At 36.9% G+C, this 22,696-nt stretch overlaps 1 protein-coding gene across 5 annotated transcripts in view; it reads right to left on the bottom strand.

The window, feature by feature from the left end:
• Positions 1 to 22,696, bottom strand: part of Popdc1 (popeye domain cAMP effector 1) — a 56,310-nt gene that overhangs the window by 10,481 nt on the left and 23,133 nt on the right. For all 5 annotated transcript variants that reach the window (XM_077801570.1, XM_026389601.2, XM_026389603.2 and 2 more), the window contains 6 exons: positions 20,519 to 20,755; positions 17,827 to 17,951; positions 14,877 to 15,064; positions 14,044 to 14,152; positions 7,147 to 7,314; positions 6,161 to 6,302 (listed from right to left, as the gene is read on the bottom strand). In XM_077801570.1, coding sequence (XP_077657696.1) covers positions 6,161 to 6,302; positions 7,147 to 7,314; positions 14,044 to 14,152; positions 14,877 to 15,064; positions 17,827 to 17,951; positions 20,519 to 20,755 — 969 coding nt within the window. The remainder of the gene's footprint in view (positions 1 to 6,160; positions 6,303 to 7,146; positions 7,315 to 14,043; positions 14,153 to 14,876; positions 15,065 to 17,826; positions 17,952 to 20,518; positions 20,756 to 22,696) is intronic.

Raw genomic sequence — 22,696 nt, 5'->3', positions numbered from 1 at the left:
GCTTTAAAAATGGCAGAGAAAAAGATGGGGAGGCTTATGAAGATCACTTACTGTTAGAAAGGTAAACAGTAAAAATATAGAAACCAGTGATGTTACCCTATGGAGCAGAAAGGGGAAGGGAAGTTAGAAGTGAGCTACCTTAGAAAATAAAGGTTTAAGTGGATACACTAAAATATATTTTTTTTAAATCACATTAAGCATTCTGAACAAAACTTTTTCCAAAGTTACTGTTTCTTGGAAGCAGGACTAAAATTAAGTGAGGGGTGTGTGTGTGTGTGTGTCTGTGTGTGTATATGTGTGTGTATGTGTGTGTGTGTGTTTCAAAGTAAGGTTTCTTTTTCAAAAATAACTATCTGGTATAGATAATTTTTAAATATTTGATTTAAAATGCCCTTCTCCCTCCCCCCTCGTTTAAAATCCTTTTTCTGTCACTTTATAGATGAGAAAATACTATATGAGGCTAGAGGCCATCTGCTAGACAGGGAGAATGGGGCTCTAGAGTCAGTACAGCCACTGCTGGCCGGGGACCAAGCATGAAGAAGCATCATACTCCTCAACCTGAGAAGGGGTGGTGAACACCTACCCACAGGGCGACTGTGAGAATTAAAGGAAATGCAAACGGAAGGGCTCAGGATGTGTCAGCTGCTACAGTCGTGGTTGATATTCCCAAACTGACAAATTGATAGGGATAACTGAGGTAAAATACAAAGCACGACCTTAAAAAATATTAAACACTTCTTTGTTTTAACGCTCAAGAATGATCTTGTCTAGGTTATATAATCTCTCCAAGCTATTCATCTGCAAAAATGTAAGTATTGCTTTTCTCTTGCCCTTTGAGTTGATTTAAGAAGTACACATGTGCTCATCCCCCCTGTGTGTGACGCCTGATCACATCTCCTTTTTACTCTGTATAATTCATGCAAAGCTTGTTGTTTACAAGTCTATGGCTATTCACAGTGGGAGTGAAATACAAATTGAGTTAAAGAGATTATTTTATAAAACCAGCCTTGAAACTAAGAATGCTATATTGGCTTTTTTGTTGTTGTTGTTTCATCTTTCCAGGTAAATGAATACCTAAGAGATCTGAGAGAAACTCAATATCAGAACACATTGCTAGTCTTTACAGACTAGAATACTAACCAGATGCAAACTAACTTGTTTTAGGTATATTTGTATAACCAGGTCATATGGGATTAGTAGATTCCAGAGAACCATCATGACACTAATAACAATAAAAATATTCACAGGGATTTTCTTCTCAGTGAGAAATATCTTTCTAAATATTTTGTAGTATCTTCAGCAACATCACAAATTTAATTATTTCATGAAGAAAACAGTTTAACAAATTTTTGCAAAGATGAGTTTAATCGACTATAATGCTTATATTTTCTCTTTGCCTTCTTAAAACTTTTATTTATTTATTTATTTATTTATTTTAGTACTGGGAATTGAACCCAAGGGTGCTTAACCAATGAGCCACATCCCCAGTCCTTTTTTTTTAATATTTTATTTAGAGACAGGATCTAGCTAAGTTGCTAAGGACCTTGATAAATTGCTGAGGCTGGCTTTGAAACTCGTAATCCTCCTGCCTCAGCTTCCGGAGGAGCTGGAGCCACTGGGATTACAGTCATGTGCCCCCGCACCCGGCTTCTCTCACTTTTTAAAAAACACAATCCAGACAATAGGTTATTTGTCCCCAATTAACTAAAATAAAATTTTGCAACTTTCAAGGAAACATAATATGCCCTCCTGTTGCCACGGCAATGCTTGTGCTCAACCCCACTTACTAGTGGAAAACTGCCAAGCAAAAGCAATCTGTGTGTGAGGGAGGGGAGGGGGGAACATTTACACATTATTTGCAGGGAGATAAAGCCTTATGAGGAGAGGAGGTGGCCAGGTTTCCTGATGAGAAGCAGCTTGGCCCAGGAGCAGAGAGGAAAGCTAAGCATGTGATGGCATTAGACCCTTCTCCCACATCTTGGACTTCTTGTCCCTCTTGATCCTGCCTTTTGTATCACAATCATGCAAACAAACATGGAACCCAGTACATGAAGGAGGAATGGGAATGTGAAAAAAGTTAATTGAATGCATTTTTCTCAGGTTGTCTCATTATTTCACTTTCTACCTTTAAATGACAGTTTGAAGTGGAACACAATCTGTGTGATCGGGAGCAGAGATCTTGCTGTAGATTTAGCACTGTGTGACATGTACAAAAAGAAAGCACAATGTCAGAAGTGGAGTGGCAGTCATTTCAATGAAACAGTTGCCATAAAGTTTCCCCTCACCTTTCGGTGAACTGTATTTCTGTTTAATGACACATCTACTGTGTAGTGATACCAAGTATGTCTGTGGCATTATGTCCCACACTGGCTGAGGTCTTTGCAAGTAGTACCTTCCAGAGTCCATGCACCAGCCTGAACTCTCAGCAGATGAGAAATACAAGGACACTAATCACTCCACAGTATTCAATCTGCAGAATTCCCTCTGTTCTGGAATTCTGCAGCCTGTCAGAGGGTAGTTCCCAGACCATATTAGCATCACTAGGGTCCTTTTTAACCTTGTGGACTCCCAGCCCCACTGCAGACCTGCTGCATCAGGATCTTTAATAGGGTCTCTAAGAGATTCAATTGTACATTCAAGAAACAATGTTCTACAGGACCAAACAAAACAAAATATAGAAACATATAAGAGAAGCCAGGCACGGTGGCACATGCCTGTAATCCCAGCAGCTCAGGAGGCTGAGGCAGGAGGATCGCAAGTTCAAAGCCAGCCTCAGCAAAGGCGAGGCACTCAGCAACTTGGTGAGACCTGTTTCTAAATAAAATACAAAATAGGGCTGGGGATGTGGCTCAGTGGTCGAATGTCTCTGAGTTCAATCCCTCGTAACCCCCCAAAAGAAAAAGAAATGTATGATTTCTGAGATGCAGTCTTGCTGTATTGCCCAAGCTGGCCTTAAACTTGTGATCCTCCTGCCTCAGCTTTCCAAGTAACTGAGATTACATGCAGGTGCTAGCATACCTGCTGGAGCCCAGAAATTAAGAGACTGGAAATATATCCACCAAACACGATGTATGCATGCTGTTGGAATAAAAACAGCTGCTGAGACTAGCTCACAGAGTTGTCAAACTCAAATGCAAGAATGGATGTGAAAATGATCTGTAAATCATACAGCACTAGTCAAATGCTACTTGCATCTATTTTCTTTTGAAAATTAGAGGCAATTTTGAAACTGAGCCATAAAATGGCAACTTCTCTCTTCCTAAAAACTATTCAAGCTGTTTTTTCAGGATGCAGGCACAGAACCTTAGTACCAGACCTAAAATGACTTTGAGAGCCTGGTGGAACCAAAATTTTCTGAGAAGCAGAACCTGAGAAAGAGAACAGGGCCTTGAAAACTTAGATTAGAAGCAAGGGATGCTGTCAACAGTTCTCAATTATCCATAAGTTTCACCTTGACTGGACTATGGGGTCAGGACTATTCTAGCAAGATTGTAGTTACAACCCCTCAGCCTTTGATTTCTCCACTTAAATTCTTTTGCTAGTGGCTGATTGACAGAAAGACTTGAGCTTATTTCCCACCTTCTTTTCAGCTGGCCTTCAATAAATTTCTTTTTGCAAAAACCCAGTGCCATAGTATTGGCTTCTATGTACACTGGGCAGTGAGCCCTTGCTGGCTGTGAATCTGGTCTACAAGCATGAGCTTTACAATCAGAAATGCCCTCTGTAGGTTTATATATCAGGAAAAAAAAAACCCTTGTGGAACTGGAACACGTGAATAAGCATCTCATATTTCCCATTTCCTCATCTGTGAAGTAAAATAATAGCCACTGAAGTAGACTGGCTTGCTGTCAAACTACCTGCTTTCTTTCTCTAATTAACCCCTTTCTGCCAGCAGGGCAGAAATACAATTTCTGGGTTGCTTTTAAACCCCCTGTCATTGACAATTCTGGCTAAATACCTTCTCTGGTCTAGAGAACAAGGATGCACATAGCACATGTCACTGTGGAGCATTAGGAGCTGCTAGGACAATCTGCCACCACCATCTTCCCTCTGTCATAACAGTGGCAACAGCCCTGAGATGACTACTCCTTTGTTAGAATTGGGAAGACATGACTTGAGGTAACACTCAACCTGTGTGTGAGCCTCAGTCCATACTTTCAAAAAGTTATCATGGAATGAAATGCAGTCATTTCCAATTTCTCATGAATATTGTCCTTAAAATCCCCTTTAGGGCCAGGCATGGTCTCACGTACCTATAATCTCAGCTTGGGAGGCTGAGGCAGGAAGATTGCAAGTTCAAAGCCAGTCTCAGCAACTTTCTATCTCAAAAATAAGAAAAGGGCTGGGGATCTGGCTCAGTGGTTAAGTGCTCCTGGGTTCAATCCCTGGTACCAAAATAAATAAATAAATATAAAATAAAAATCCCATTTAGGTCCATAACATATTTTTATGCCTAGACTTTGCTTGGGAAGCTTACACCTATAGGAATTAAAAATATGCTCTTATTGGGCTGGAGATATAGCTCAGTTGGTAGAGTGCTTGCCTCACATGCATAAGGCCCTGGGTTCAATCCCTAGCACTACACACACACAATATGCTCTTATGGCATATTGACTGTTTTGAGTTAAAGGCACTAAAAAAAACAAACAAACAGCAGGTAAAAGAGGATCACTCTGACCTTCCTTCTGTTTCAATAAACAGGAGAAGAAATTCCCAGGTGAAAGGTACCCTCCATGTACTAGAAGGAAAACGGCATTTTCATCAAGGACAGGAAGTAGAGATAGAATTCTGTACAAACTTTGTTTAAATAACTCGAACTGTATCTTCCAACATAATTTAGTTGCTATTTTTACAACTTCCTATCTTTGTCCTACTCAGTATGTAGAAGTGCTTGACTCCAACTCCTTCTTTGGGTCTTCATATCCTTATGAGGGCTCCTGGGCCATGAAAAATTTACACTAAATACATCTGCTTTTCTCTTGTTTATCTGTCTTATGTCAATTTACTTCTTAGGCACAGCCAAAAACCCTAAAAGGGAAGAGGTGAAGTTTTGCCTCCCCTGCTTCACCCATTATACAGCCTTGTAAATTCCAACCTCTTGTGACTACGTAATACTTAAAATCCTTAATCCAATTTATCTAAACATAGTTACAAGGTCATTTACATAAACAGTATTCAGAGTGATGGCATTTTTTTAAAAAGTTGGTTTAGAATACAGTTGGAAATGTAAAGAGTTTTTAGTTCACGCAGTGAAAGAATTTGTCTGCCTTTTTGCAATTTCACATGAATTTCTTCCAAGTCCTTTCGCTCTCAGAATAATTCTTAAATTTTAAGCACTGAATTATTAAAATAATTTAGTTCCTCTCATTTTCCTTATAATTTTTCAACATCTGTGTTGTTAGTGTTACTTAAAATGATGTAAAGCAATGTAAACTATAAATGAGTATTGGAAAATTTACCTCCCGGTAAGTAGGTGAATGAGGTAACTCACAGGTTGTTGAATGATTTTCACCTTCAGGAATATCCCATTACCCCATAACTTTTTAAATCTCAGTGCTCAGAGTGAGATGATCAGTAGAAGTAAAACATCCAGCAATAGTTTTCCTATCTTTTTTGGGGGCGCAGGGGAGCACTAGGGATTGAACTCAAGGGCACTTGGCCACATCCCCAGCCCTATATTGTATTTTATTTAGAGACAGGGTCTCACTAAGTTGCTTAGTGCCTCACTTTTGCTGAGGCTGGTTTTGAACTCATGATCCTCCTGCCTCAGCCTCCCAAGCTGCTGGGATTACAGGCCTGTGCCACTCCACTTCTACCATTTTTAACACATTGCTGGGTCTAGCTTCCACTCCAAAATCATGAAAACAACAAAGTCAGATATCCACCAGATCACTTGAACTGTTACACCATTCCAGTGAACCAGTATTTAAGTATTTGACAGAACAAGTGAATGATTTCTGAAACAGCAATAAGTGTTCTAAAGTTGGACTGTAGCTGACACAAAGTAAAGGGAGAAAAAGCTAAGGAAGATTTGGTGCTTTCATTGCTACCTTTCGGTTTCTAAATAGTTGCTTGCACTATTTCTGACTAAAGTTGTCAATTGCCTCTTCCTGTGAACGTGGATCAGCACCCTGGAGTATTATGTTTCGAGGTAACTTACGAAGAGAAGACAAGCTGGAGGAGCCCCGCAGAAACTGGTGTAAACCGTCTTCCCCGTCGCTGGAGCTGGCTATGCTGTTCCTCATTTCTAGCATGGAGATCTGTGCGCAAAGGCTGAGCTGGTGCTCTAACTTTTTGGCCTTCTACAAAGCAAAGTTTTAATATTTCAGAGGTTTATGGAACTTGAATCACCTATTCCCTGTAAGCAGCATGTACTTTTCCTTGAAATAAGTTAGTGCAAAAAGAAAAAAGGACCTGGGACACATTTAGTGCCCTATAAATGTGAGCTATGATTTTTATTATTAGCTGTTACTATAAACACATTATAAAAATTTAATATACTCAATAGCCTATTTACTAATTTGAAATAATAAGTTCAAACTTAATGTGATAAATAGCCTAGATGAGTTAAGAGACACATGCCATAGTCTATTGTTCTTGGAGAACGGTACGTTTCACAGAAACATTGTTTTGCAAGTTCTCTTCTGTAATAAGTTCAATTTCCTTCTAAACAAATGTGGGAGATTATGATCAAATTGCAAACTGTTGATCTTTGCAGCTTTGCAAGTTTACACTCTCCCATTACCTGTGGGATTCCCAGGAGATGGAGTGGCCAGGAAGATGTGCAAGACTAGAAGACACCAGGGCTAAAAATGCCAACCTCCTGCACTTGGGGCCTTGTCTGTAGCCCTTCCCTGTCTGCTGCCTCCCACTGCCACACCACCCCGGGCCCCCTCTAACCCGAGTCCTTGTTTAAAAGACCCTTAGAGAGGACAGTACCTCATACCCATAATTTAATTCAAATTAAATAATTGTGAAATACTTCCTTGCTCTTAAGAAACAATTTGCTGAAGGATCTCTCCTTTACAAGTATCCCTTTGCACTTAGGATAGACTACTTAATAAAAATTCGGGAAAACATGGGGTAAAGTGAATAATACCCCACCCAACATATTTATTTAAGAAAAAAAATCAGAAAAGCACTTACTTTATCATTTATGGTGGGATCATTCAATGAATACAGCTTATTTGTAATGTCTTTTCCTATAAGATATCTAAATATCTCATACAGGAAAGGCTCTGATTCCAGAAAGTAAGTTAATCTTTCTCTTGACCAGCATAAAAATCTGCAGTTATCATCTGCAATAATGGTGACCTGCCAAAGACACAAAGGAAAAAACACATCTACCAATATGAATTATGACTCTAGTAATTTGGACGAAGGGAAGAGTACATTTAGCAGATATTATCATAGCAATGATTCTGTCATGTTATTTATATTCCAAGTTTCTATAATCATGTATAAAATTAGGTTTCAAAACATTTTGCATTGGAGGCTGAGTCAGGGTGATCTCAAGTTCAAAGCTAGCCTCAGCAATGGCAAGGCACTAAGCAACTCAGTGAGACCCTATCTCTAAATAAAATACAAAACAGGGCTGAGGATGTGGCTGGGTGGTTGAAGTGGTTGAGTGCCCCTGAGTTCCATTCAGCAGACTAAACAGAAGCAAATCTCTTGAGTTCTGTTGTTTTGTTTTGTGAGGTCTGGGGACAGAAAAATGGCCGCTGTCAACATGTTGCCGTAGAGTGTGCTAGACTGATATTACAATTGGACCTGTCATTTACAGGTGAATATTTCTTTATATCCTGTTGAAGATAATGAGCTTTAAGAACAGAGCTTCAAACAAATGAAATGAGGTAAGATTTGTCAGGCACAGTGCAGAAAAAGACCTTCTGCCAAGCAGACCCAACAAATACACACTTGAGACTGAGAAACTTTAAGGCCCTAGGCTGTTACCAATGAGTACAGCTGGTGAGCATCTTTGGCCTTTCAAGGCTAGCTCCATGGTAGCCCACTGGGGATACACACAGAGATGCCTCGATTTGCCAGACTGTGAAGCCATACCCTTTCTGCTAAGTATAATGCACAAGAAGTGGGGGGACACTGTAGATGTATCACCCAGAATTCAAGAATCCCTGGAATAAATCCTTTCTCCAGAGTGAGGGTCAGCTTCTCACAGCTCAGTGTCTATAAGCCACTCTCCCATGCAGGTCCTCTTCCAGCACTGAGTACTCCTCTTCATATGTCACTCATGTCACTACCTCCAAACTTATCTGTTAACACATCTGTGTCTCCTAAGCACACTGATGGCAGGGATCCTGTGTCTTCAGGTCTGAATGCCAAGCTTCTGACACACAGTGGTTCTCATGCATGATTATTATATAAAGGAATTAACAAATGAATGCAGATACTGTTGAAGGCAAAAACCATTTTTACATCCTCCACATTAAACCCAATGCCTGCCCCAGTAATGAGAATAATAAAGATTTGTAAACTGGCATGAAGTCTTATCTGAGCCTCAGAGCAAATATTTTCAAAGAAATTTTTCCCCCTTCATAAGGCACAAAAATTATACACATTTCAGATGGCTAAGAGTGTATTTAAGTGTACCAAGAGAAAAAATGAAAAACACAGCTTCTCTCCTTTACATCAATAGGCTGAAATCTGCAATCTTTAGCAAATTAGAGGGTTCAGCTATTTTAAAAAGTGGGTCAATGTTCCTGAAAAAAAGAAAGTTCAATTTTTTTTTTTTTAATGTTAAAAGTCAGTGTTGGGGCTGGGTTTGTGGCTCAGTAGTAGAGCACCTGCCTAGCATGTGCAAGGCACTGGGTTTGATTCTCAGCACCACATATAAATAAATAAAATAAAGGTTCATCAACAACTAAAAGGAAATATTAAAAGAAAAAGTCACTGTCTCCAAAACCAAACATGTTTGAATTTAATAAATTAACCAGCAGCTATAAAACTCCATAAAACACTAAATTCCATTCATTCTTTCAATTCACTAATACAGACTTACACAGAAGTTGCAAAGTAAACAAGATAAGATCCTTGCTCCATGAAGCTTATGTTCTAGTGAAGAAGGCTGATCATAAATGAAGAAATATGACAACCTCAGGTGACAGTAAGTGTCTGACAAATATAGAACATGGGAAAGTGGTAGAGAGTAACCAGGGGATGATAGTTGAATATAATGTCACTTATTTTATATATGTATTATTCTTTTAAACACTTAAGATGCCTTTACATCTATCATGTAAGTGTATCCTTAACATTGCCTTTAAAATAAGGCAGGCAATATTTCTCATTTGTCAGATGCTAAATGAGAAAGACCAAAAAACTTACTCGTGAACACATGTTAGTTAGGGGGTGGTGTGAGTACTTTTCATTGCTAGCCCAGACATTTACCTATCAGGCCAAATCCAATTCAATGCATCCCATGTTCATAGACAATCACATACTAGTAATTCAGCTAAGTGACCACAAGGTTGGCTGTACAGTGCATCAAGAGCCCTTCATATAAAGAAGAGCTAAACACAGGATCACTATTTCCGTGTTCTAATGAAGGAAGTTGATAATAAAGTAGTATGACTAAAATATGAAAAGACTTATTGGAAGAGAAGTATAAGGTCCAGCCATAGAAAATTCCCAGAAAGAGTAGGGGGTGGATAAGTAAATGAAAGGCAAATGTTTAATGGTAGAAATAATGGAAAAGTGAGCACTGGGTACTAATGGTGGCACAGCCACACACATAAGCACTGAAGAGTGAGTAAGGGGACCCAAGGTCCTTTCATTATGCAGATGTCATCTGAGACTCTAGAAAATACAATTCACCTGCAGTGGGGCAAAGAGTTACAGGAGAAGTTGGAAATCATCCAGGAGTAGAAATGTGACTTGGACAATACATGTAATGATTTTAATTTTTCTTCAACCATGTGAATTACCTCAAGTCTCCTCTGAGGCATGATACTTTTTATCATGACACTATAATTTGTCTAGCAAATCCATCTATTACTTACAGTTGAAAATTACTTTATACCTGTTTAAATTATTATTGAATATTTAATAACAGCATGCATATAACAAACTATACCTATAGTATTTGGGAGCCAGTGGCTAGTGCATTCACGGAGGCTATTTTGCTTGATAGCTAATGTTTCACTTCTGCCAAATAGATAGTTAAATTTAATGATTTCCTGTCACAACAGTCAAGTGTATTTTAATGAAAAAATTCAAATAAAGCAACATAAGAATTTTTAAAGCTTCCATAAAATAAATTTACTTCTTATTAGGGTACTTCAGCAGTACCATGTCTGAATTCTTGTGAAGAATTTTACTGAAGAAATAAAAGCAAAGCAATAAAAGCAAGAAACACAGCAAGGCAAGACACAAAAGATCTTTCAGATGGAGAAGTAGACTGTTTGCAACTGGGTTTGCCCTGATTATTTCAACGCACTGACTGGATGAGTCCCTGACTTTAGATTCCAAACCAGTTCTACACCTGACATAAAGAAAAGATAGTGGACTCTATCCTGCGGGGAAAGAGGGCATCTGGGAGACTTGCTGAATGAGCTAATATCAGAAAGAGCTGTCTGAAAAGAAGAAGAGAAAGAGCTGTCTGAAAGGATTATTCAACTGTCCTAAGGGAAGAATTTATTACTTTTTAAATGCATCATACAGCATTTTACATACCAGGAAAATGAAAACATCCTAGAATTTTTCTATTCAACTGATGCTCATTGAGTTCTCATGGGCAGTAAAATACAGCAGAGTTAAAACTGGCAAATTATTAGTCAGCGTCACTGAAATATCTACTTAGTATTAAGATACTCTTTTCTTTAAATACCAGTTAAAACTTAGCATTAACTTATTTCACAATTCATTTATTTCACATATACATATTCACCTATGCCTCCAAGACCTTCCTCTTCTCTTTTTTTTTTCTTTTTTTTTTCTTTAAAGAGAGTGAGAGGAGAGAGAGAATTTTTTTTTTAATATTTATTTTTTTTTTTAGTTCTCGGCAGACACAACATCGCTGTTTGTATGTGGTGCTGAGGATCGAACCCGGGCCGCACGCATGCCAGGCGAGCGCGCTACCGCCTGAGCTACATCCCCAGCCCCTTCCTCTTCTCTTTAAGTGAATAAAATTGATTTCCAGGTTTTGCAGCACCAGGACATGCTACTGGCTATGGGAAGGCAAAAGTATGAGATAGAATGCAAAAGAAAAATGTGCAAATGGGAATACTCATTTCGGATAAGACAACTGCATGAAGAAAAAGAAACCAACACAAAACACCATTTAAGGTGTAAGGATGGATACTCAAGATTCTTCTTCTTCTTCTTCTTATTATTATTATTATCATTATTTTTGGTCTGGGGATTGAACCCAGGGATACTCTACCACCGAGGCACATCCCCAGTCCTATTTTGCATTTTATTTAGAGACAGGGTCTCACTGAGTTGCTTAGCACCTTGCTAAGTTGCTGAGGCTGGCTTTGAACTCACGATCCTCTTGCTGCAACCTCCTGAGCTGCTGGGATTACGAGCATGTACCACCAATACATGGCTGTGATACTCAAGATTCTATCAACAAATTTAAGTGGCAGCTTTGATCTGTATGTACCTACCAGTACCTAGGGAGAATGAATTGCAAGTTCAGAGTCTGTTTCCTCACCCCCATCACCATGTGTATTGTCATTATAATTACTACACATTTACCTGAGCAATACTCTGTGCTGCTTAGGGACTTGCCTTTTCTTTTCTCCTTTTTGTCCTATTATATAATTCATCAGCACTCTGGCCACAGAATGAATTTAAAGATATAAAAATTCAAAGGATGAAGCTCCTTTTTTAATAAAAATGTCTATTTTTTTTTAGTTGTAGTTGGACACAATAACTTTATTTATTTATTTTTATGTGGTGCTGAGGATCGAACCCAGGGCCTCTCACATGCCAGGCAAGTGCGCTAAACACTGAGAAACAGCCCCAGCCCCTGAAGCTCCTTTTTAGAAAACTCCCTAAATAGAGTTAGGGAAGGAGATAAGTTTAGAGGTAAAAAGCATATGGGGAAAGAAGTTTGACCAGTGAACACTTCAAGTGTCCTCTGTGGTTGGCACAGGGAGTAAGAAGTTGACCCTGGAAGCACATAGTATTTTCCATTTGTAAACTTGCTTCAGTAAGAGGCCATATACAGAGTACTCCTACACAAATGTGCACCAGTTAATTCTTACTCTTGAGTATCTGTCAACAGGAACATTTATAAACAATCAAAGCGCCATCTCTCCCAGAGCTTACCCTGATGGAGTTGGCTCTGACAGTACAGGCATAGGCTGGTTGATACCAGAGTAATTTTCACCCACTGGCCAATCATGAAATGCCACCCAGGTTCTATGTAGAGAAAAGCTGACTGGGATTAGCCAAGGACAAATCAGTGTCTTTCCTTAAGCTACTGTATCTCAATTTTGGTCATGTTCTTAGACTCTCCATATTAGTTTTCAGGAATAATTCTCAACTACCAAAATCCAACCCTAGTCCCCAAGAAGAAAGAAAATTACAGCTATAAGTAGAAGTGAGTTTTCTTTTTCTCTTTCTTTCTTTTAAACTTACTTATAATATAATTTGAAATCCAGTGGAAAAAATGGTGATAATATTTGCATGCCTGGCCTCTTGGGCACCACTTGCTTCTGGAAACAAAGGTTTAGTCCTCAATCCCAGTATCCTCAGGATGAGACTGGGTTATCTCATAAAACCACCTGCAACTATATACAAAAACAGATGCAGGAGATAAATATTGTGCTTTGAAAAAATCAGTTATAAGGAGGACAGAGGAAAGGAGAGGAGAAAGAAGTGGTCCTGCTCCAGTATGCAGATGGTGGTGATTAAAGATAGAATAAGAACATAAATCTCTGGCCACAGCTGACCCCCACAATAACAAGAGTGATAGGGGCTAGGATAAAAACCATCATTTTCTTTCTGTATCTTAAGTAGAGTTAGCATGGGAACATTGACACACACAGTTGGGGAACTTAAATGAGACCTCCTAGTACATGCACCTAAATTTAACAAGCTGTGTGATTACTTAAGCCAGATGGGAACAGGGAAGGGCTGAAGTCATTGTAAATGAAATAAACTAAAGTATATTCCTCCAAATTTCCTCTTTTATCTTCACTCTGTGGCATCTCAAAACAAGACTTTAAGATCTTGCCATCAAGAAATACTGCCATTTCTTCTCCCTTAGCTGAGAACATGCCCTTCAATTCCACTTCCCACCTGAATATTTGTACCATCTTGTTCATAAGCAATCCTATTCTCAGGGTATTTCTTACTTCTGTTTTTCCTGAGGCTGAGACTAAAGGACATCCTCAACCATGTTCTTGGTTATTGTCCTACTAACAAAAAATACAGTAGGAGGGCTGGGCACTTACAGAAACAAATCAGAACAAAGGGCCATGAAAGGCAGCAATGAAACACACATACACACAGAAGGAATGACACTGAACAGGCCATGTTCAAATTATTACTACTGTGAAGGATTTTATTCTTTTCCTTTAAACATGTTCACTGAGTATAAAAGGGTAGTGATTAGTTGTTTTTTTTTTTCTCCACAAGTGTCAACAAAATAAATTCTCTAGGGCAAAACTGGTTTTCCATTTTTCCCTAATAAAAGTAATCAATTATATGCTTCAGGAACACCGATTATCTACAACTGACATTTTCCTACAATAAAAATATTCAATGTTTTCTATAGGAAAACTAGAAATTCAAATAAGCAAAAAGGAAAAATACTTAAAAAGCAAGTAAACTCACAACACAGAAACAACAGTGTTAACACCATGGCTAACACTGGATATCTTTTTAGCCCTCTATTTGTACATATACACACAATATTTTAAACCTTTTTTTAAAAGATGGGATTATACTATGTATGCTATGTGATGATCTCTTTTTTAAAAAAATAAATCATGGTCACTTTTCTATTAATATTCATTAGATTTTGATGATATATGAATTAGTGTTTATCTTTTTAAAAAACCATGCCAAACATACCTGGAATTTTTCACCTTTGTGCATCTGAGTTGATCTAAATTCAGGAGAATCTATAAAGGCACAGGGGTAAATGTTATGCAGAAAATGTCCTCGATAGGAGACCTTCATTCTGATAACAGAAATCAATGTTAATATACATATATTTCACAAAATAACATGACAACCCTTCAAATTACCATATGCTTATAGGATTATATTTTGTGCAAAAGTTTTAAAGATTCTACAGATGATAGACATGATTAAAAGCTCTTCCTGAGGCACACCATCATTTAAAAAATAATGGAAGGAAAAAAAAACTAGCTTTCACTATTAAACAGGTTATCATTGCACTTACGGCTGGAGTGACTATGTAATTTGTTACTCAAACTGGGAGACTTTTAAGAGGAAAGGGGATGCTATTAATAATTACACCTGTACAACATACACTGGCTCTTTCCCCAGAAGACTGACATCCCTGGAAGATATATTTTTGTGATATTCAAAAATAAGCAAATCACCTCTATTGCAGATATAAGCTTTTTAAATGTTAGAGCCAAATTTAAACCTATTTTGACTTTGAGTCATTAACTTAACAAAATTTGAAAATAGTTAAAAATGTCTGCAATTGAAAACTTTGACATCTACAAGATTCAGAGTAGTAAAGTCTACCTAGTCTTAACATGGTGCTCCACTGAGTGCCAGAGTTGACTTGTAAAACAAAACTGCATCAACACCATACTCTGAGACTGCTTCCTGCATTGGTTGGCAATATGTCCTTCTACTCCTTTCCTTGCCAAGGGCTATGGAAAGATTTCAAGGCAAGCTAAGAATTCCTGCTTCCATATAGCACTTACTTTCCTTTCAGGAGAATACTCAGACGGTCATCAACTGAGGTTTTATCCTCTGCGGCATACGTCTGGCCCTTTTTCAAGGTTTGGATCATGCAAAACTGTCCAGTCAATCTTCTGAACAAATCTGGAGGCACATGGAGTGGTTCAAATAATCGACGGTAGATGCCAGTGAGTTCCCTTTCAATCTTGACCTGAAATGGAGCAATGACCAGATGCTGCACTAAAGCAACAACCCCCAAACACTCACTTCTGTGGTCTAAATGTGGTTGGAAAATAAACAAATCTGCAGTAAACACCATCACTCTTCTGCATGTAGGTCAATGGAGTCTTAGAGAGTAAGTAGTGATGCGAGGTTATACTTTATGTGCTAAAACAGCACTTTTGCAGTAAACACAACTCTGAGAGCACAAGGGGGAAGACTGACAGTATTGATCACACCTCTTTTTATGGACCCTGATGCAGCTGTTAAGGTTCTGAATATTGTCAGGACATGTACCTTCCCAACCCCAGAACGTTTTACAAATAACACAAAACCTTTGTCTCACCAAAAGAAATTACATTAACTTTTAAATATTATAGCAAGAAAATACATTATATAAAAATAAGAATCAATGTGAAAACAAATTGACGAAAATAATAGTCAGATACTCTAAGCATCTAATCACCATGTAATGATTACTTAATGTATCAATATAGGAAAATAAACATCTACAACTGCAATCACTGCTTCACATTTATGTCTTCATGAGCAAACTGAAGGGGAAAAAGGTTTCAGTTTCAGTGCACTGATCTTATCCTAAACTAAAATGAACTCTGCAGAATGGAGAAAGCCCACCGGTGAATAAGGCTGGTTACTGGAGGAAGAGAAAAGCAAAACAGCTTAATCGCCTGTTTTCAGATTCTCCCAGGCCCATCTCTGGGCCCAGCAATGTCTCTGGAAGCCACACTAATTGGGTGGATGGAAAGCTGCACTGCTCTGTGAATGAACTCTGTCCCAGTTAAAGCTCTGGCAGATGTACTTGTAAGCTTACAGACCAGATCACAAGAGCTGCTCCAACCTGCCATTGCTCCAACATTTGTAGTGATCTTAGTTGTCCTCTGTTTCATTTTGATGAAGAACCAGAATTTATATTTTTCAGAATATAGGCCGATAGCCCAAGAAGAAACAAAAGCACAGATGTGAAGTACCTTACCTTTTTGGCACTTCAATCACATCAGCAACTCCTGAACCTTGTATTTTGGGGTTCCAAAATATTCTGGTATCCAGGAACTGTTATCCTCATTTTACAATCACTTACCTCCCCCAACTCCAGAGCTCTAGTAATGAGAATCTAAGACTATTTGCACACGTCTTTCTTCTAGCATGCACATTCTCCAATATGGCACAGTCAGATCTGAAGTCTAGTGGCACATACTCATATTCTGCTTATCCTACAAGTCCCAGATTTCTTTACGAAGCCCTCTTAATTCTGCTTCTCTTTGAAAGCATCCACTCATCAAGTTTTTTCCAAGCACCTACTATGTGCCAATCATGCTTGACAGAAACAAGCAACAACAGTTAAGTGTGTTAGATTATATTATTGTTCCCAACCCCTGTAAAAGGATTATACTTGCCCTTACTGCACCCACCCATTGTCAAGCTTGGCCATGTCATTTGCTTTGGCTAATGAAATATGAGCAGAAGTGACATGTGTCTCTTCTGAGCAAACATTCTAAGAAACAATGGGTATTTTCTTTTTCATTTTCTTGAACCTCTCCCTCTACCATGAGAATGCATGGCTCAAACAGAACCTGCTCCTTAAGAGACTCTGAAATGAATATGATAATGAGACAGAATCACAGCTGCACACGGCTGCGAGTCAACACATTAGATGAATGAGGAAAAAAGCCCATAGCTATTATATATCACTGAGATTTTCAGGTTGCTTATTGGCCAGCATGACCTAGAGAAAACTGAGTAATACAGTAAAGTAACAAACTGAGTTACTATGTTTGAGGAGGTTACAAAGTGGATGCCTACTGTATACATCTAATGTATCATTCAAATTGTGGCTTCCTGTAAATCACTGTGTTTCCTAGCAGCTCTCTACGAGCAGGTCTGAACTTGGACATAAGATTAGAGCAAGCGCTACATCCTTCACTAAATGTTTGTGCTTAGGACAGTCAGGAATCATCCTCAAGTAGTTTCTAGGAGCCCTGCTGTTTTCCTATTCTATTTTTGTTCTGGGTATGACCAAGGAAACATAAGATAAATCAGAATTGAAAATAAACAGTTAAATAGGGGTGTTTTGGCAACTATTCACCCAAAATGAATAATTTGGGCATATGAAAAAAATACATAACCATTACACTAAGAAAATAGTATAAACTCATGGGGCTGAGGTTGTGGCTCAGCGGTCCAACATTTGCCTTGCACATGCAAGGTCCTGGGTTTGATCCTCAGCACCACATAAAAATAAATAAATAAAATAAAGGTATTGTGTTCAACTACAACTAAAAAATAAATACTAAAAAAATTTTTTTTTAAAGTATAAACTCAGGAAATCATTAGTAGATTTATGGAAGTTGCCATAAATGTTTTAGATCTAATATGAAATTATCACTAATGGCTATTAGTTAGCCATTTTAGAAATAGGCAAAGATATTCCCAAGTGACATTTGAGTACCAATAGATAAAGATATAATCAAGTAATAGATTTTAAAAAAGAGAATATTATTCATGTTTTTTCATGTTTTAATGATTTAAAAAGTTTTAAAAACTCATTTGTAGGACAAATTTCACGGTTCTAGAATGTTTTACTTTCAGGCAATATATAAACAGAAAGTCTAATCTTCAGAGAAATGATATTAAAGGGAATAAATGTGTTAGATGTTCACTTTCAAGTCTGAATGAAAGTACTTTTAAAAGCTTTTATCTTTAAAATATTTCCTTTTAGATAATTTTAGTAATTACCGGTCTTTTCTTGTATAAAAGATATGAAAGATGCAAAATGTTGATGCCCAAGAACACAGAGTTCCAGATCATTATATCCAAGGCACATCGGTAGAGAGTGGCCCAGACGATATAAAGGGTGCAACCTGTTGAACAACAAAGTTATCATGTTAGATGTCTAGAATGACTTCTGCAAGTGGCTTGACAAATTTACCCTCTCTATATAAACGAACACATTTTAGAAGTATTTATACTGAATATTGCATTAAGTTTCCTTTGGGTTTTCTACTAAAAAAATATTTGTTAAAAGGGGACAAAGTTCATAATTCTACAACTTAAAGAAAATCATTGCTGATATTTAATACTGCCTTAAAACTTTCATGTAGTTCTACCTGATGGAAAACCTATGGTACAGATAATTTTTTTTTTGAGCAGACAATTTTAAAACCTATTTTTAAAACTTATTATAATGATTTCCCATCTTTAAAAACTCTTTGTATGTGTAGTTTTTAATGGCTGTAACTGATTAAAACACAATTTATTTAACCATTTCCCTACTGACAGATATTTTGGGGGTTATAATTTTTGATAAGTAGCAAAAGCAACTTTATATATAAAACCATATCTTTTATTTGTGATTAGGAATGAACTGCTTAGCTTTGGATAATATTGAAGAACTGTTTTTCAAAACATTTGTACAAATTTATAAACCTACTAGTTGGGAATGCCAGTATAAAGTTGTGATTAATTAGTAGACAACTTCATGCTTGTCATTAATTAGTGGAAGGTGAATCTAGGGAATGAACCTACTAGTTGGGAATGTCAGTATCAAGTTGTTAATATTATAAAATTTGAAAATTCTTAATAGTGAGGAATTAAATACTTTATTTTGTATTTTTGTGATTACTAGGGAACCCAAGTGTTTTACAAAATGTTTTAGTCATCTGAATTTACCTCAGCAATTATCTATTCAACTGCTGGAATCTTCCCACTTTTTCTCATCAATTCTTGTTTCTTATATAAAATAGCCTCAGTTTCTTTAAATTTTATGGTGGGAGAGTGAATATTTTAAATCTAATATGAAATGATCACTAAGAAACACATATATCAATATGTGCACACAAAAGCTTAGCTTAGATATTAAAAAGTCATTTATTTGTAATTTTTAACTTCATCATTTTTTAACTTCATTTTTTAGAGCATCTGAATAAAGCCTATCACTTTACTGTCTGTGTCTTCACTTATCTCTTTATAAAGTATTGGACTAGATGATCCCTTTGGACCATTCCATCTCTAAACTCTGATTTTAAGATTCGTAATTGGATTTAAAAAAAAATTGTGGGTTTTGCTTTTTCTTTTTCAACCTAACATCCTGCTCCTTCTGCTACTATGTCTACCTTGTCTGAATCACACAGCCGCAGAAGACACTCAAGATGCTTTCTAGCTACCCTTCCAGCCTCCTCTTGTCATTTCTCATATATTTCAGGGACAAGAGCTACTCCTCATTCACTCTGATATGCTGAAATTCCTTTCCTCTCTTCTGTGCCCCTTAATAGGGACCCTATACTCTCAGAGAAGTCCTGCTCATCTCAAAAGCCAGCTGTCGTATGACTCCTTCAGTGGGACCTTGCTCCAACCTCCTACTAATGCTGACACCTTCCCCACACTCCCCCTCACCCAGGCACTGGGAAAACACCTGCGTCATAGACTCCGACCCCCCATACTGTGACTGCCCATCGTTTTTCTCCTGGTCCCCATGACAGTCTTTAGAAGGATGGAGATTGCCTTCTTCAATCTTGATCGGACACATTACAGGTGTCAAAAATACACCTGATGGGCTGGGGTTGTGGCTCAGCAGTAGAGCGCTCACCTAGCACATGTGAGGCCTTGGGTTCGATCCTCAGCACCACATAAAAATAAATAAATAAAGATATTATGTCCAACTAAAAAATAAATATAAAAAAATACACCTGAATAAATGGATAATCAGAAATAATTTCATGGAGAATAATTTTTCAAGAATTACTGGCTAAAATAATAGACTCAATTGTTTCAATATTTTGATGTGAATCAACTTAACCTGTTTCATCAAGGTTACTAGGCCAAATCAATCTTCCTACCTATCTACCTACCTATACTATATATAGTTGTGAATGTCAATATCAAGTTTTACTTGGAACTATTATATGTGGGTAATTGTTTTTATTCCCAATGTTGCTTTACTGGCCATAGCAAATATCTTTTCAAATAATAATGATTGAGATTGTATAGTACCTACTATGTGCCAGGTACTATTCTAAGGCAAATATATATCTCACAGACTCACCTCATTTAACTCTCTAAAACAACCCAGGAGGTAGTTTTATTTTTAACACTTGACATGTAAGGAAACTGAGGTGACAGAAAAACTAAACTATTTGCCCAAATTACACAGTTAGCAAGCAGTGGAAATAAGATAAGAATCACACAATCGTGTACACTTTTGCATATGCATGGGTTTTCTGATATCTGGAAAATCTAAATATAGGAAAACACAATAATCTTTCAAATTAAAAAGGGAGATACAGTATGTGAAGGCCTATGTTCTAAGTTACCTGATACACGACTGATTTGATGATAAAGATTTAGAGTTTGGGGTATGCTATAGACCTGACAAGGAATACTCTGAAGCCCCGGTCAAGCCCATTTATATAAAATCTGTTAGGCAGCTCACCTATAGTTAACATCCCTCTAAGAAATATCATATGAAGGTGAAGAGTAGTTGGAATAACCAAACCAACTGCAAAACAAATATTTGCCACATGAAAAACTAGATGATGTATCTCTCTCCAGTTTTCACAAGTGGTCTCATTGGAAGGCACAGGTGTGAGACTTTCTAACCCAGGTGTAAAACCTATTGCAGTTGATTCTGCCAGAGGGCTGGACTCTGTAAAATTCATGTTGAAAATTCCTGTAAAAACAAATAAACAAAAGGAAAATCATAAAAGTAGCAACTATATCACATCACCCCTGTGAGAGGGGCTATGCCAAAATTATTTCTGTGAATTGAATGTTGGTAAATAGTCTGTTTCAGTGCTTAAGAATTAGATAGGCTCATTAAATATACCTCTTTGCTTATCTGTTAAATGATGTTAATAATACCTCATTTGTTTTATGCTCAAATTAAATGAAATATATAAAATACTACACATAGTGCACAACTGTTCTCGATGTATTTTGATGTGTATGTGCATATTTTATGTATTTGTGTGTATATATATATATATATATATATATATATATATATGTACTTGATGGGGAGGAGTGAAGGGAATTAACAAGTCTAAAAGAAAATCACCAATGTTCATAAACAACAACAGTTACAAATTTATTCAGTATAGTGTTTCATCATATTCACAATGATGATACTAAATCTAAACACAGGAAAAATAACTGGAAAACGGATTTTTTTGAATACTTTCAAAGATAATTGATACCCCCAAATTTGCTATTTGGAATCTTAGGCTATTTAGAAGGCTTGGGATATTTGAATGCTCTATTTTTATTACATCATTAAATCATATAACATTATATTCATACTAAGTAATTATATATGCATATAATATCAGATACATTATTTATATATATGTAAAGATATAATACATAAAGAAATAATAATTCTAGTTGATGGCATCTCACAAATTAAAAAATTGTAAACTTACAATTTATTTATATGCAGGAGGGTCATGGATACATATTCGACTAATATTAAGATTCATTTAAATACATTTCAAGGAACATATATTTTATGCCTGCTTATATAAAACTTAACACAAAATAGCACTCTTTCCTGACTATATTACCTATCTTTGATGTCTGGTCCTTAAACTTTATTATTAAATATACAAATTTGGTCCTTGACCAAAACTATATAGGTTTATGGAAGACATGAATTAATCTGTTTAGGAAAAGAATGACAAGTGGGCACCCAGAATACCTTTAAATCTAATTTAGAAATATATACTTTTTTTTCAAAATAATGCCACACAATTAACATTACTTTTTCATTCATTGTTTTTTTTAACATATTAAAGATTTTAGGTGGTAAAATAATTGAAATAGGTTGGGTATTTTGAAAGGATATTAACAGACAAACGTGAAAGAATTTGACATTTCTTAAGATGACAAAACACACACATACATGAAACATACAAATTTATAAACTGTCAATGAAATGATAGTCAAATTAAAGATCTCTTTGTGTAATTCTGAAATAGCTCACAAATAGAAATAATTGCCTTAAATGTTGATTTGCTACAAAAGGAAAAAAAACAAAAATTCAACTACTTTTGAAATCTCTAAATGAATAAAAAGCCTATTGGGATGGAGAGGAATCATTATTTTAATTACTCTATACCAAGTTTGCTTTTGAGAGCTAAACCAAAATTCATCTCATAATTTCTGCAGGAGAGTGGATGATATTAAGTGTCCCCTTACTACTCATAAGCTAAAGTCAAGTCCCCTAGCATTACATAAATGAATAACAAGTACCATTTCTATGGTACTCTAGAACATATTTGCATCTCCATTGTCCCATTTGTCCCAACTATTCTATGTCTTCTATGAAGAAGGGTAATGCTTATTCATCCATGACAAGGCCTAGCCTCTATAAAGAATGCCACTGAGACAGAGATGAAAGCCACATGGAAGGGATATAAACATGACACATACTTTTAGAAATCACTTTTCACTGGTGAAGACAAGAGAGTGCCTAGCTTTCCTAGGCTGACAGTCAGCTTCTGCACAAGCCACCAGGGAGCCACATAAGCCAGGCAAAGTTACTGCTGTTCCTCAGTCTGTTTCTGCCTTGGAATAGAGGCAGCTGGACTAGATGGTCTTTGAAATTCCTTCA

The sequence above is a fragment of the Urocitellus parryii genome, chromosome 8 (genome assembly GCF_045843805.1).
Source record: "Urocitellus parryii isolate mUroPar1 chromosome 8, mUroPar1.hap1, whole genome shotgun sequence".
Taxonomy (NCBI): domain Eukaryota; kingdom Metazoa; phylum Chordata; class Mammalia; order Rodentia; family Sciuridae; genus Urocitellus; species Urocitellus parryii.
The sequence above is the reverse complement of the archived record's forward strand: the minus strand, read 5'-3'. Positions and strand labels throughout refer to the sequence as shown.